Source organism: Acinonyx jubatus, chromosome B3 (genome assembly GCF_027475565.1).
Source record: "Acinonyx jubatus isolate Ajub_Pintada_27869175 chromosome B3, VMU_Ajub_asm_v1.0, whole genome shotgun sequence".
NCBI lineage: Eukaryota > Metazoa > Chordata > Mammalia > Carnivora > Felidae > Acinonyx > Acinonyx jubatus.
Genome location: NC_069386.1, coordinates 96,036,002 through 96,052,022, shown reverse-complemented (window position 1 = coordinate 96,052,022; position 16,021 = coordinate 96,036,002). Strand labels below are relative to the sequence as shown.

Sequence of the window (16,021 nt, the reverse complement as noted above, 5' to 3'; positions counted from 1 at the left end):
GATGTATTCCTAGAAATGAAATTGTAGTACTAAAGATTAGGAAATTTTTAGAACTTGGAAACATTTTGCCAAATTTACTTACAGGTAAGTTCTAGTATATGTGGCTCTTTTTTCCCCACACCTTCACTAAGTCCAGGTGTTATTCCATTCATTTTGGTCAGTCTAATGAGAAAAAAAAAAAGAGCCTCATTCTTCAATTTGTTTTAATTTTTAAACTAATCATGTTGAACATCTTTGTATACTCATTGGTCATTTTTATTGCTTTTGGAAAATAGGGTTTTAAAAGCGCTTTCTTTAGTTTTCATGTAAAAAGATTTTCTTACTTTATAATCTCTGCCTCTATTTTTGAAAATATACGTTACTTTTATTATATACATTTTGTAGATAATGAAACTGATAGTATAGAAAGATTCAGTTACTAATACCTAACCCAAACATTCAGTCTTGGTTCTTATTAGAAAGTTTTTATATTATAATATCTTAGCATATTAATCTGTAGTCTGGTTGCTTGCTGTTCTCTTAAAGATATCATGATTCAAAAACATGTATTTTCTAATTTTTATTTTGTTTTTTATTGTAGTAAAAAATATATATATAACATAAAATTTGCCATTTTAACCGTTTTTAAGTGTACAATTCAGTGGCATTAATCAAATTCACAATATTATACAACCATTACCACTATCTTTTTCCGAAACTTTTTTATTAGCCCAGACTGAAACTCTGAACTCATTAAGCAGTAGTTCCCTATATCTTCCCTCCCTCCTGAGCCCTGGTAACCTCTAATCTACTTTGTGTCTGTGTGAATTTGCTGATTCTAGATACTGAATCATAACAATATTTGTTCTTTTGTGTCTGCTCATTTCACTTAACATGTTTTCAGGGTTCAACCATATCATGACATGTATCAGAACTCATCCCTTTCTATGACTAAATAATATTCCATTGTATGTATATATCATGTATTGTTTATCCATTTATTTGATGATGGACACTTTTGGTGTTTCCATCTTTTGATTATAGTGGATATTGCTGCAGTGAACATTGGCATACAAGTATCTGTTTGAGTCTTTTTTCAGTTCTTTTGGGTACATATCCAGTAGTAGAATTGCTGGGTCATAGGGTAATTTTTGTTTAGCTTTTTGAGGAACTTGCTGTTTTCCACAGGGGCTACACCATTTTATATTCCCACTGGTAGTGGATGCAGATTTCAGTTTCTATGCATCCTCGCCAATATTTGTTATTTTCTGAAAAACATACTATATTTTTAAAATACAAAAATGAAACATCTCTGAGTTCTATACTTTGAGGATACTGATTATTATCAAATAATAGGAATGTATTTAAATATAAACATTGTACAACATATGGGGAGTTTCTGCTGTGTTATTTTACTGTATATTAGTCTTTGCTTTCTTTTTCTAATTTTGAAAAGTGTGGAGTGGATAAAACAGTGGTACATTTTGCTTCCTTGGAAGTATCCTAAGTATAAATTCATTTCAATCTAGGTAAGCCTAACTGAAATTTCAAATCCCAACCTTCTTTTTACTAATAAATCCTCTCTATTTACTGGGGATAAATGTGCATAAGCACTAAGTTTGATAACTTCTGACCACAGATTCAGTCACCTATTTTAAGACCTCAGCATCTATCATTCAAGATCATTACTTACATTTAAAAAAATTTCCTGGTTATTGTTTGCCCCTTAAAAGTAGAAAGCAAAAAGTTCTGAAACTTAGTTGAAGACTTGATAAAAATTTGCCATTAAGTAATCTGTGCCGTATTAGTAGAAAAGATGTTCTTTTAAACCTAACACATTCTCCTTTTTAAACAAAACAGGAACAAGCATTTGATCCTTATGAAACATTATCACAGGATATTCTGTCTCCAAAATTTAATGAACATTTCAGTAAGTTGATGGCCAGACCTGCAGTGGCTCTATACTTTCAGGTAAACTTAAATTGAATGTTATTTTTTTTATGAAGCAACTAAAGAAATATTTCACCATCTTATCCTTCAAATATTTGTAGTTCTAGAATCTTTTCATAAAGCACATAAGGAAATAATTTGCAAGTACTTCAAAATATGTTCACTGTTAGCTTATTTTAGATTGTCTTCTATTTTTGTCTTGAGTTCTTTCAGTCTGTCCTTAATGTAGAAATCTTTTCTAGAATATTATTATACATTCTGATTGCTACAAGAATATGGCACATTCTAGGTCTGGGATATAGAGATTAATATGCAGAGCTATTTCAGGATCTTACTCCCCACAGGAATAAGAAATCATAAAGAGTAGAGAATTCCCTAGAACAGAAATCATAAAGAGTGGAGAATATCCTCATGTAATATCCATACAATATCCAAGTCCGGTGGATATTTTTATTTCATATTTATGCCTGTAGTATTTGTTAGTCCCCTCCTTGTCCTTTTGGCTCCCTCGATACTTTGTCCTCATTTTTATCTTACTTCGTTGATTTCTTCTTAGTCTCCTTAATTGTAGATGTTTTCCAATTTCTGTTATCAGCCTCTGCTTTTCTGCCCCTCTGTGCTTTCCTTGGGTAAGTTTATCTGTACATTTTGCTTCAGCTGTTGCCTATATGCTAATGACTTCCTATCTGTATTTTCAAACTGCTCTCTTTGGAGCAGTGTGTGTGTGTGCGTGCGACTGTACACTTTCATATAACCAGCTGCCCTTTGAGCTAATTCACTTGGATGTCTCACAAGCAATTCAAATATAATATGTTCAAAACTGAACTTACCATCCCTCTGCCTTCATCAGTGTGAATTCCCTTTATTGTCTCCTACTTCTACTCTACACTGAGTAATTTGTCAACTTGGAATAAAAATGACACCTAATTCTCAAAATTTACTTCAATGAAGGAATAGTTTTCTTAGGCTAAATATTCTATATTCATATAAGCCATAAAGTAAACATTATGTAAATGGGACAGTCTGCCTGTAAGATCTTTGCATTTCTCGTTTCATTCCTATTTTATTAGGAGTTCTTACTGTGCGATTTGAATGTTTAGGACCCAGTTATTTAAGCTATTGCTGCAGATATGAAATGAAATTCAAAGACTTAGATTAAACCCTTTTCAGGCCAAACTCACTTGTACTGTATTAACTTTAAAAAGACTCATTCAGTGTAAAGTGAAGAAGGTAATGCTTCGTTAAGAAAAACAGAAAACAAAAAAACTTGTTTAGAAGATGTATAGCACACTTTAAGAACATGAGCTCTGGAGTTAGAACTTCTGGCTTTGGGCCAGTCAGTAATTGTGTTATCTTGAGCAAGTCACTTAATCTCTGAGACTTTGTTTGCTCATTTGTGAAATGATCATAATGTATATCTCTTATGGTTTTAAACTGTAAAAACCAAATGGGAATACACTAAGCACATTTGGCACATGTTAAATAGTCAGACATTTGCTTGTGTGATTTATGGTTCTTACACTATAAATATACATTGCATTAGCACTTGAGAATATGCTTTAGTAGCCATTTCAGTGCTAATTAACAATATAGATGATCTTTGTAGACTTAATTTTAAGTTTCATCTTGGTTCCAGTTAAAGCATTATATATAAAATATATGAAAATATATCGAGTGATTGACATCACTTTCATTAATTGAATGGTGAAAGAAATTAATCTTTAGGAAAGTAAGTTGACTGTGCATCTTATGTTAACAAGTCCATTGAACAAATTGTAATTTAACTTCAGTGAACAATTTATGAGAATTATGGCAGTGTTTGTCTATGAGGATATTTTCACTTTTTTTTTTTTGTAAAGTTTATTTTTATTTTTCGAGAGAGTGAGTAGGGAAGGAGCAGAAAAAGAGAGAATCCCAAGCAGGCTCCACGCTTTCAGCACAGAGCCCTAGATGGAGCTCGATCTCACGAACCGTGAGATCATGACTTGAGCCAAAGTCAAGAGTCGGACACTTAACCAACTGAACCACCCAGGCACCCCTTGCCTATGAGGATACTTTCAAAAGCATCATATGAGATTTTTTCCTCCTTTATTGCTGTTTTCTATATTTATCTAATGAGGAGAAATACTAGTTTAAGTCAACCTTAATGACATTTAAAATCAATATGAGTGACTTTTAAATCCCTTCTAAATTTTAAAAAATCATTTATTCTGTGGACGATTAGTTTTCAAAACTGGGATTTACCTAACCCTAGCTATTCACTAAGATTTTTCAGGTGATATAAGGGCACAGACAGCTTTCAGGGAATCAGTTTCTAGCCTACCTGCTACCTTGTTTGTGTTTTTGCATTTTCTCTTCCAACTTTCCTTACACATTACCCTTGCCAGCAATATTTAATTTCCCATTATGCATTGATCCAAAGTATAAAAACCTGAAGGGTCCCAGCCAGGGAGAACACAAAACTTTTGCTTTTGAAGGAGAATTCATTGAGTGCAAAGCAAAAGGGTTTCAAATAGCAGGAGGTGGGTTTAATTGTGTTAAAAATTCTCAGTAGCTAAAATGTCATGTCATATCTCTGTCTTGTCGTATCTAACTATCCGAGGATTAAGAAGTAAGATGTTTGTTACAAGGGTGAATATTAACTTCCTAAAAGAAAAGTACCTCATCTTTTTTTTAAAAGTTTTTAATGTTTATTTATTTTTGAGAGAGAGAGAGACAGAGCATGAGCAGGGAGAGGAGCAGAGAGAGAGGGAGACACAGAATTTGAAACACACTCCAGAGTCTGAGCTGTCAGCAGATCCCAACACAGGGCTCGAACTCACAAACTGCGAGAGCATGACCTGAGCCAATGTTGGACACTTAACCGACTGAGCCACCCAGGCACCCCGAAGAGTACCTCATCTTTCATTGGACATTGAAATAATGGAGAGGGAAGGCTTGTGATGTTCTCATACCTGGATACACTATGTTAGAAGCAGTTATAGATTCTTTCAGATGGTTTCTGTACTTCAGACTGTGACATTAACCTGTATTTGAACTTAAGAATGCAGCCAAGACTTTTTGAAGACATTGTCTGATCTAGCTGTTTATTTTGACAATGAAGATCGGCTTTGTCAATGTTGTTATATGAGAGATGTTTTCATAAAATAAGCTAAATTTGAAGTTTATTTAATCATTGTTTGGTGAAACATATTTAAATCACATTTATTCCAAAAAATACATCCTTTGTAATCACTTAAAATATTTCAAATGATGATACAAAAATGTGCAAGAGGATACATAGCTTTCAAAAATCTTTTAGGGTATGGGAAAGCCAAAACTTTTGAAAAAAAGTTGTATAGGACTATTGTGAAAGTTATTTTGGCTGTGTAAGAGATGAAGAAATGTATATATCTAATAACTTAAAGGAGGAAAAAACCCTTGATTTTATAGCGCTTCTCTTTCCATATAGAACATGATTTCCATTATTGTTTTGGTTAAGTCTGTTATCTTATATCTTTAAAAGTTTTTTGTGTTAAGGGGCACCTTGGTGGCTCTTTCGGTTAAGCATCTGACTTCAGCTCAGGTCATGATCTCATGGTTCCTGAGTTTGAGCCCCATGTTGGGCTCTGCGCTGACCACATGGATCTGTTTGGAACTCTCTCTCCCTCTCTCTCTCTGCCCCGTCCCCACTTGCACACGCGCTCTCTCTCTCTCTCAAAACAAATAACCTTTAAATAAAAAGTTACTTGTGTTAGGCACTGCTGTTGTACATTCTTGATACCAGAGATATACTGTTACATCTTTTTACTTTACAGTCCATTGCTGATGGTTTTAAAGAGGCAGTTCGTTATGTCCTTCCACGCCTTATGCTGGTGCCTGTATATCATTGTTGGCACTATTTTGAATTATTAAAGGTAAGATGAAGTCTTCCTGAACCGAAAGTACTTGCATTTATGAGGCTTAAGAACTAGTTTTAATCTGGTCATATTATTTTTCATACTTTTTATTCATAAAAATAAAGTACCTTAAATGTCTACCTTCTTTTCCATGGATAAAACCCTATGTTTCTTGTCTTCATATCATTTCCAAGTGGTAGAGAGAGGAAAATATGTCTTTATCTGTCATTTTGTAATGCAGAATTTCAAAGTACTAATATAGAGATTACTTTTTCATTAATTTTTGAAGGCACACAATAACAGTGATTTGCCTCTTACATTAATTAGTAAAATGCAAAACATTGGTCTAAATTTCCATCATTTTAACTTATTAAGAAAAGCACTTCTTTTTTCCATACAGTATAGTATTCTTCCTCTCGTAGCTAGAACCCAAGCAACATATAAAAAGAATTACAGTAAAACTTGAACTCTTTTTAAAGATCAGTAAACATAAAAATATATTGAATTGTTAAAGATTCTAATAAATAAAGTATAAACTTATTAAACTTAGTAAATTATATTACATATAGAAAAATGTAAAATATAAACATGTTATATAATAAATGAATGTATAAACACACCAGAGGTAAACCACAATGCCGACTTGAATGGCACTTACTTACATGCTTTTCTTTACAGTTTAACCATATATATATCTATATCTATATATATATATATGGATAGATATATCTATCTATCCATATATATATCACTAAAAATATATATAGCCTATTTCTGAACTTGATCTAAATTAGTTCATATTATATATATTATTTTGTGTCTTGTATCTTCTCTTAAAGTAATATTTGTAAAATTTATTGATATTGTATGTTTTTCTAGTTTTTCTTCCATTGTTTGAATAAATTGCAAATTTATTTATCCTTTCCTAGCTGATGAATAGTGTTTTGCTATTGCTGATAACTCTTGATATGTACATTCTTGTACATATCTCTTGGTACATATGTGCATGCATTTTATTTCTCTAGAGTATATACTAAAAGATGAAATTGCTTGGTTATAAGATGTGCATATTTTCAAATGTAATAGGTAATGCCAAGCAGTTTTCCAAAGTGGGTTGTACAGTTTACACTCTTAAGAGAATGCATGAGTGTTTATGTTGCTCTTTATGCATATTTTCAGACTTTTAAATTAATGGTCATCTGGTATATTTATAATGGTATCTGGTGTTTTTAATTTATATTTCCTTGATTATTAATGAGCTTGAGTATATGTTTATTGGCCTTCTAGATAACTATTGTAGTTTTATTGAAGTCTTTTGCCATTTTAAATATCTTCTCTCCTGTGGCTTGTCTTTGCATTCCATATTTCTATTTGTTATTATTGTTGTGCATTAATTAAAAGTGAGTATATTCTATATTTAATCTAAGGGTTATAGTTTCACTGATGAGATACGGGTGGTTTCTCATTATTTATTCCTTGAAGCCTTTAAAGCACTACTACTTAGTTACAAAAGAATATCTGCTGCCTTTAGACAGGCATCACAATTCGTGAGTGTATGTTTCTTTTTCTACTCCACGTTCCTTTTGCACTTTAACTTGATCTTTAGGACTGTTACCCAAGTCAGCATGTGGAGAGATAGATATTTTCAGGGTACCATACATCCTAATTTCTCTATGTCATAGCTACTGATCTTCATTGACTCCAGCTAACATCTAGGACTTTTGTCTACTTTCAGATTAGTTCCCTTTTTCATTTGTAATTTCAAAATATCTTGCTTAGTAAAATTTTCTTCTGCAACATTTTTTTAAAAAGTTTTTGAAGTTTACTTATTTACTTTGAGAGAGAGTGTGTGAGCAGGGGAGGAGCAGAGAGAGAGGGAATCCCAAGCAGGCTCCGGCTGTCGCAGAGCCCAGTGTGAGGCTCAGTCTCACAAACCTTGAGACCATGACCTGAGCTGAAATCAGGGATCGGACGTTTTGCCCACTGAGCCATCCAGGCACCCCCTTCCACATTTTAAATTATTTTTTAGAAGCTAGGCATCTTTCTGCATAAGTATTTTGTACATCCCCTTTAGGATACCAAGTTGTTATTTTAGATAACCTGTTCAGACTTTTTCCATCTAACTCTTTAGTAATAACATTAAAGCCAGAATAACTCTGTATCTTGTAGGCACCTAGGCAAGGAATTCATTTGGTGATTTCTAATGAGAAGCTATCTCAGGAATTCTTTTTGGGGGCACCTGGGTGGCTCAGTAGGTTAGGCATCCGACTTCGGCTCGGGTCATGATCTCGCAGTTCACCAGTTCGAGCTCTGCATCGGGCTCTGTGCTGACAGCTCGGAGCCTGGAGCCTGCTTCGGATTCTGTGTCTCCCTCTCTCTCTGTTCCTCCCCCACTCGCACTCTGTCTCTCTTTCTCTCAAAAATAAGTAAAGATTAAAAAAAATTCTTTTTTTTAAAAGTTTATTGATTTATTTTGAAAGTGACAGAGACCAAGCAAAGGAGGTGCAGAGAGAGGGAGAGAGAATCCCATGTGGGATCCCATGTGGGGCTCTATCCCATGAACAGCGAGATCATGACCTGAGCTATAACCAAGAGTCTGATGCTCAACTAACCAAGCCACCCAGGTGCCCCTCAGGAATTCTTCTTTATGAAGTCTTATTACCCATAATGTGTGATGCTAAAGTTTTTGAGCACAAATAGGTGAACATCTTGATTCTGAATGTCTCTGTGGAGACAAATGGATCTCTAAAGAGCTCATAAAAATAATTGCAGCCTTCATTATGAATAATATATTGTCTGCCCTAGGTGTATACTTAGATTTCTAAAATTTTTGGAGAATGTTCATGTCTAATTGGAAGTCCTATCATTAGTCTTATAATTGCCTTCTAGTATGTGCCAATATTTAAAATCCTTCTTTGACTTTATAATTGAAGCTTACTTTTTTTTCCCTATCTGGATGATTGGTTTTTAAAATCTTCAAGGTTAGGGCACCTGGGTGGCTCAGTCATTTGAGCGTCTGACTTTGGCTCAGGTCACGATCTCACAGTTCATGGGTTCAAACCCTGTGTTGCGCTCACTGCTGTCAGCACAGACTCCAGTTTGGATTCTCTGTCCCTTCTCCCTCTGTCCCTCCTCCATTTGTACTCACTCTCAGTCTCTCTCAAAAATAAATAAAACATTAAAAAATTAAAATGTTCAGGGGTGCCTGGGTGGCTCAGTCGGTTGGGCGTCCGACTTCGGCTCAGGTCATGATCTCACAGTCCGTGAGTTCGAGCCCCGCGTTGGGCTCTGTGCTGACAGCTAAGAGCCTGGAGCCTGCTTCGGATTCTGTGTCTCCCTCTCTCTCTGCTCCTCCCCTGATCATGCTCTGTCTCTTTCTGTCTCAAAAATAAGTAAAAACATTAAAAAAATTTTTTAAAAAATTAAAATCTTCAGGGTTAATTTTACAGCTATGTCTGCATCATTAATAATGATGGCCTGACTTACCTTGAGACTGATCCTGGTAGCTGTTTTGCCACCAGTTAATCACTGGACTCCATGTCCTCGTAATTGGGACTGAAGTTGGTCAGCTAATTAAACAGTCATTTTGAATATTATATACATTTCATTCTCATAAACACACACAAAACCCCTGTAGATCAACATTTGTATGTATTTATGTGCTAATCTGTTGACTTAGGATAAAATCTTTTCTTTGACTGTGAATCTTTCTTATATCACAAAAATTATCTTCTGTGATTTCTGTTTTCCATTTATTTATTTTTTATAATGCGTGTTTAAGTTTATTTATTTTGAGAAAAAAAGAGAAAGGTGGAGGGGTGGGCAGAGAGAGGGAGGCAGAGAATCCCAAGCAGCCTCTGCACTGTCAGCACAGTCAAAACAGAGTGTAGGACTTGAACTCACAAACTGTGAGATTATTACCTAAGCTGAAACAAAGAGTCCGTCATTTAACCAACTGAACCACCCAGGCGCCCCTCTATTTTCCATTTCTTTTAGATGGTACATGAACTTGAAGATGTTTGTAAAACAATCTGAGTGCAAAAACCTAGGTTTTCATAATTTTTCCAAAATTTTTATGTCATTTTCATTATACCTTTTTAAAGGAGCTTGCCTTTAAAATTATTTGAGTTTTCATATAAATATCTCCTTTTATACTCCTATTTCTTTGACTTATGTAGTGAGTAATTGAATTACATAATTACGGTATAGGCACAACTTGCATAAACATATTTGGAAACATACACTGATTCTTGCTAAGCATACGATTCAATTAGTGGGATCACAAGGGCCCAAATATTGTAGAATGTGGTCCAGTTATTAGCATTTATTGTCCTGTGAGAATCATTCTTTATGTTATATAGTGGGAGTGATCCACAATGAGAAATGCATTTAACATCAGATCAGTGTATATGTACGTATGTGTACACACACACACACACACACAAACATATGAAACAAAAACTTTCATGAAATGCTACTTAACATTTCGTGCTGTGTCTGTTTATATTCTGTTCTGTTTCTTTTAAAAAATGGTGGTGATCCACTAATGGATTATGACAGGCAGTTTGAAAAACACTGAAATAAGGAGTAATTCTAAACACAAGCTAAATGGATTATCACATGAGCAGATGAGAAACTACTTTTTACTCTTAAATCTTTTCTGACTGTGATACTATTGTTTTTTTTTTCTTTTTTTGCTGTTTATTTTGAGAGAGAGAAGATGACATGAGTTGGGGAGAGGCAGAGAGAGAGGAGGAGAGAAAGAATCCCGAGTAGGTTCTGCACTGTCAGTACAGAGCCCAATGTGGGGCTCAGTCGACATGGGGCTCAGTCTCATGAACTGTGAGATCAGGACCCGAACTGAAATCAAGAGTCATTCAACTAAGTCACTTAGGTGCCCCTGATACTGTTGGTTCTTTAAAACATAAAATTGTTTGTAATTACAGTAAAATATACATAACATGAAACTTACCATCTTAACCATTTTAAGTGTGCTAAGTATGTTGTTATGGAGCCATTGTGTGACTGGACATTTGGGTAACTTCTATTCTTTGGCTATTGTAAATAATGCTGCTGTGAATATGGGTACACAGATATCTCCTCAAGAGTCTGCTTTCAGTTCTTTGAGATATATACCCAGAAATGGAATTGCTGAATCAGATGGTAATTCTATTTTTAATTTTTTGAAGAATCACTGTACTTTATCCCATAGCACTATACCATTTTACATCTCCATCAGCCATGCACAAGCATTCCAGTTTCTCCACATCCTCATCAACACTTGATATTGTCTGTATTTTTTAAATGTTTATTAGTTTTTGAGAGAGAGCATGATGGGGAGGGGCACAGAGAGACAGAGACACAGAATCTGAAGCAGGCTCCAGGCTCTGAGCTATCAGCACAGAGCTTGACGTGGGGCTTGAACTCACTAACCATGAGATCATGACCTGAGCTGAAGTCAGACATTTAACCGACTGAGGCACCCAGGTGCCCCTGTAATTTTGGTTTTTTATAATAGCTGTCCTAATGAATGTGAGGTGGTATCTCATTGTGGTTTTGATTTGCATTTCCCTAATGATTAGTAATGGTGAGCATCTATCTCTTCATATGCTTGTTAGTCATTTGTGTATCTTCTTGTGATAAATACCTATTTAAATCCTTTGCTATTGGGGGGGGGGTTACATTTTTGTTGTTGTGTTATAGGAGTTCTTTATATATTATGGATATTAGTACTTTATCATATATATCAGATGCAAATATTTTCTTCCATTCTGTAGATTGCCTTTTTGTGATATTGTTTGGCTCAAGTACTCATCCAAATGAAATTTCATTTCATGTTAAGCTTACTTTGGGAAGAGAACCATAAGAAAGAAAGCTAGGCCAGTGTAACTTAAGGCTGTCACATTCCTTAGGGAATAGAAAGCACAATCCTGGAGCAGTTTTAAACCTGTTTTAATCTGAAGTATTTGCTTCAGTCATATACCAAGGAATATTTATTTGTGGACATAGCATTTAAATATTATTCAACTTTTGGGGCGCCTGGGTGGCTCAGTCGGTTAAGCATCCGACTTTGGCTTGGGTCATGATCTCCTAGTTCGTGAGTTCAAGCCCCGTGTCGGGCTCTGTGCTGACAGCTCAGAGCCTGGAGCCTGCTTCACATTCTGTATCTCCCTCTCTCTCTGCCCCTCCCCTGCTCATGCTCTGTCTCTCTCTCTGTCTCAAAAATAAACATTAAAAAATTTTTAAAAATAAATAAATATTATTAAACTTTTATTTCCCAGAACCAGAATTTATGATAAACAAAATAGAAAAATGACTACATAAAGAGAAATTACGGTATATCACATATAGTTTACTTGAAATTACTTTACAGTAAATTGTTATATTATTGTTATTCGTAGCAGTACTTTAAAGTTCATCTTATAGGTAATATATTTCTTTTTGGTTCTTTTCAAATTTAATCTTTCTGAGGTTGATGACAAACTACTTTCATTTTTTAATTTTTTTCCTCAGATAAATTATAGATTTTTTTCTTAATACATAATTCAATCCTTATGTAAGAGGAACAAGAAAAAAATAATTCATTTCCTGGTTTATAAGTAACTTTGTTATTTTCTAGCATATTCTATGTTTATTCTTCTGTTGGTAAGAACTTATCTGGTCTCACTTCAGAATTGATGTGTTCAAGGCCAAGTAACATTCTTTGCTTCTCTGGTCATTCCTTGGAAATTCAGTCATGGAAAGAATAAAAAGTCTCCTGTCAAGAGAACGTAATCCTTCTTAATTTAATTTAAAGCTTAACAGGAAGACCTATTAGTAATAATTCTAATGAGGCTCATTGGGAAAGAGAAGACAATATTTCGATATGAGACGATTGAGTTTCTTTAGGAAATACCTTTTTACTTTGAAAAACAGAGAAGAGGTGCAAAAATAGTATAGTGTGCTCCCTTCACCTAGGTTCACTAATTCTTAAGATTATGTAACATTTGCTTTGTCACTGGCTTTGTGTTCCTGTGTGTGAGTGTATTATAACATTAAGACCTTGAGATAATCTCTATTAAGAGAAATGTTCTATCTATTGAAAAAGACTACAAGAAATATTTTGCTACATAATTAGTATTCTTTCAGTGCTGCCACATGATTCAAGGACATCCTAAGGAAGATAATGCATTTTTTTTCAAAGCATATAAAGAAAAGTGATAGGTTTCAATGAGTTGAATTCTCACCAAATTACTAAAACACTATTTTTATGAAAATGTTGAGAGAACTTTATTATTACAAAAAAAGAATTGATCACATATATTATTTCACACCAAGACTGCATTCCCAGTATAATGAATTAGAAGCAAATTTATAATTTATTATAATTTACCTTCAGGCACACAGACATCCATAGTAGATACAGCATTTTTGTAGGAATTCAAGAGAATCATGATAAGTATTTTAAGAAGTTTCATAAAGAAAAAACTTACATGGTGTGTAAAATCTCGGGATATACTTATAGACAAGTAAGGAGAATAATGATTCTCAAGTAAGCAAGGAATATATTCTTTAGTCAAGTTCATAAGATATTACATTTTTTTAAAAATTTTATTTTTTATTTTTTAAAATTTACATCCAAATTAGTTAGCACTTAGTAAAACAGTGATTTCAGGAGTAGATTCCTTAATGCCTCTTACCCATTTAGCCCATCCCCCCTCCCACAACCCCTCCAGTAACCATCAGTTTGTTCTCCATATTTATGAGTCTCTTCTGTTTTGTCCCCCTCCCTGTTTTTGTCGTCATATGAAGTCATATGATTTTTGTCTTTCTCTAATTTCACTTAGCGTAATACCCTCCAGTTCCATCCACGTAGTTGCAAATGGCAAGATTTCATTCTTTTTGATTGTCAGGTAATACTCCATTGTGTATATATGCCATATTTTCTTTATCCATTCATCCATCGATGGACATTTTTGGGCTCTTTCCATTCTTTGGCTATTGTTGATAGTGCTGCTATTAACATGGGGGTGCATGTGTCCCTTTGAAACAGCACACCTGTATCCCATGGATAACTGCCTAGTAGTGCAATTGCTGGGTTGTAGGGTAGTTCTATTTTTAGTTTTTTGAGGAACCTCCATACTGTTTTCCAGAGTGGCTGTGCCAGCTTGTATTCCCAATAAGATACTACATCTTAATGAAAGATCATTTCCACTTTATTGCTTAGTTTAGGCATATATTGAAAGGGCATTTCTCTCCTTGACCTCTTTTCCAAAGCACACCAACTTCATTTTATTTCTTAAACTGTGTAATTATCCAGTTCGTTTTAACATTGAGGGGGTCCCCTTCAACTCGTGGTCACCAGATTTAGGCAGAAACCAGTGTTTTGCATAGTGTCTGCATCATTGTAGATAGGCAGTGAGTGTAGTGCACAGCAAAAAACATGAACCCTGGAATCGGAATTTCTGGGTTTGAATGCACTCTGCTGTTCATCTTGGGTGAATTACTTAACCTTTCTGTACCTTGGTTTCTTAATTTGTAATATGTATAATCATAGAGCCTGTCTTACAGAGTTGTACCAAAGATTAAGTAAGGTAATGCATAAAAGAGCATGCATAGAGTAAGAACTAAGTAAATGTGTATTGCTGTTATTTGTCTAAACATTTAACAAAATTATAAGTATTTATACAGTAGTCATTCATTCTAATTACCTTTGGATATCTACCATGTAGTATACTAAAAATGAATAGGGGCTCCTGGGTGGCCCAGTTGGTTGAGTGTCTGACTGTTGGTTTCAGCTCTGGCCATGATCTCACTGTTCATGAGTTTGAGCCCTGTGTCAAGCTCTGCACTGTCAGCACAGAGCCTGCTTGGGACTTCTTTCTCCCTCTCCTTCTGCCCCTCCCCTGCTTGAGCACACACACTCTGTCTTTCACTCACTCTGTCAAAACATAAATAAACATAAAAGTAAATAAAACATATCCCAGGGTTTAAGGAATTCATGGCTTAGTGAAGAAAATAAACATTAAACAAATAATTACAACAAGTAAATGTAATTAAGTGTCTAAGAAGTAGTACTGTGGAATTGCTGAGGCAGGAGTAACAATGTCTAGGGAAGTAAGAAAAAAATTAATATGGGCTTTGGGGATATAGTGATTTTTATCCTACTTTGGTGTGTAATTTATTTTGGGGAGCAATGAAAGGTAAATGCTGAGGAGCTTTTGCAAATTAAGAGTGGCAGTAAATCACAATATGTGTAAATCAAATCATGTTGTGCATGGTAAACTTAGGTAGTGCTGTATGTCAATTATATCTTAATAAAACTGGAAAAAAGAGAGAGCCAGTAGAAACCTGACTGCATCCTGTATTGGAGGTCAAATTACTCTAAGGATTATCAGGACATTGACAAAATTGGATATGCACAAAATTAGATAATAGAACTTCACGAATGTTACATCTCCTGAAGTCAGTCACTACCATAGAAGAGTATCTTTGCTATAAGATGCACTGCTGGCATATTAAAGGAATGAAGGGGAATGATAGTATTTGAGAGTAATCTGTGTATCTCTTAAGTTTTCCTTGCGTTCCAAAAACCATCTCAAAACTAGCAGCGGTTCTCCTTCCTCAGCAAGGAACTGAAAGGATAGCATCACACACTACTCTCAAATAGTTCAGGGGTAAAATGGTGCACATACCCTCACAGAATAAGGAAGCATATGTAGCAAAATGTTAAAAGTTGGTTACTCCTATTATACAGGAATTATTTGTATTGTTTTCATAAATTTTTTATAAATTTGATATTATTTTAAGAGAATATAAGGAGGGAGAAAAAGGAAGAGTTTCATAGAGAAGAGGCATTTGAGCTGTCCAGAGGCTAATTTGCCAGGTGGATAAGGAGGAGCAGAGAAACCCTATAGAAAGCCATAGAGATGTGAAAGAGCTTGCCTTATTTGTAAGTAGTTCAGTATGGTAATTTCTGTGTTGCCGTAAGATGTTTAGAATACATTCTTTCAAATGTCTATAGACAGCTTGGGTATTTATTTGATGTTTATTAAATCTCACTGATCTTAATTAAAGTTCAGGAAATGTTTAGCAAATTGGTGAACTAAGATCATGGCAAACAGAGCCACTGCTTTATGTACTTTGATCACTAGGAAATCCTATGCTTTAAATACCCTGAAATATCCTCGAAATATCCTTTTTTGCCTGCTCCTTGACAGCCTTTAATTATAACA

The 16,021-nt window shown here is 34.6% G+C and overlaps 1 protein-coding gene across 2 annotated transcripts in view; it reads left to right on the top strand.

Moving 5' to 3' along the window:
* Positions 1-16,021, top strand: part of SOS2 (SOS Ras/Rho guanine nucleotide exchange factor 2) — an 88,562-nt gene that overhangs the window by 35,416 nt on the left and 37,125 nt on the right. The window contains exons 7-8 of one of the 2 annotated variants that reach the window (XM_027065674.2): positions 1,840-1,950; positions 5,727-5,825. In XM_027065674.2, the coding sequence (XP_026921475.1) occupies positions 1,840-1,950; positions 5,727-5,825 (210 nt within the window). The remainder of the gene's footprint in view (positions 1-1,839; positions 1,951-5,726; positions 5,826-16,021) is intronic. The other variant, XM_027065675.2, reaches the window with a different exon arrangement.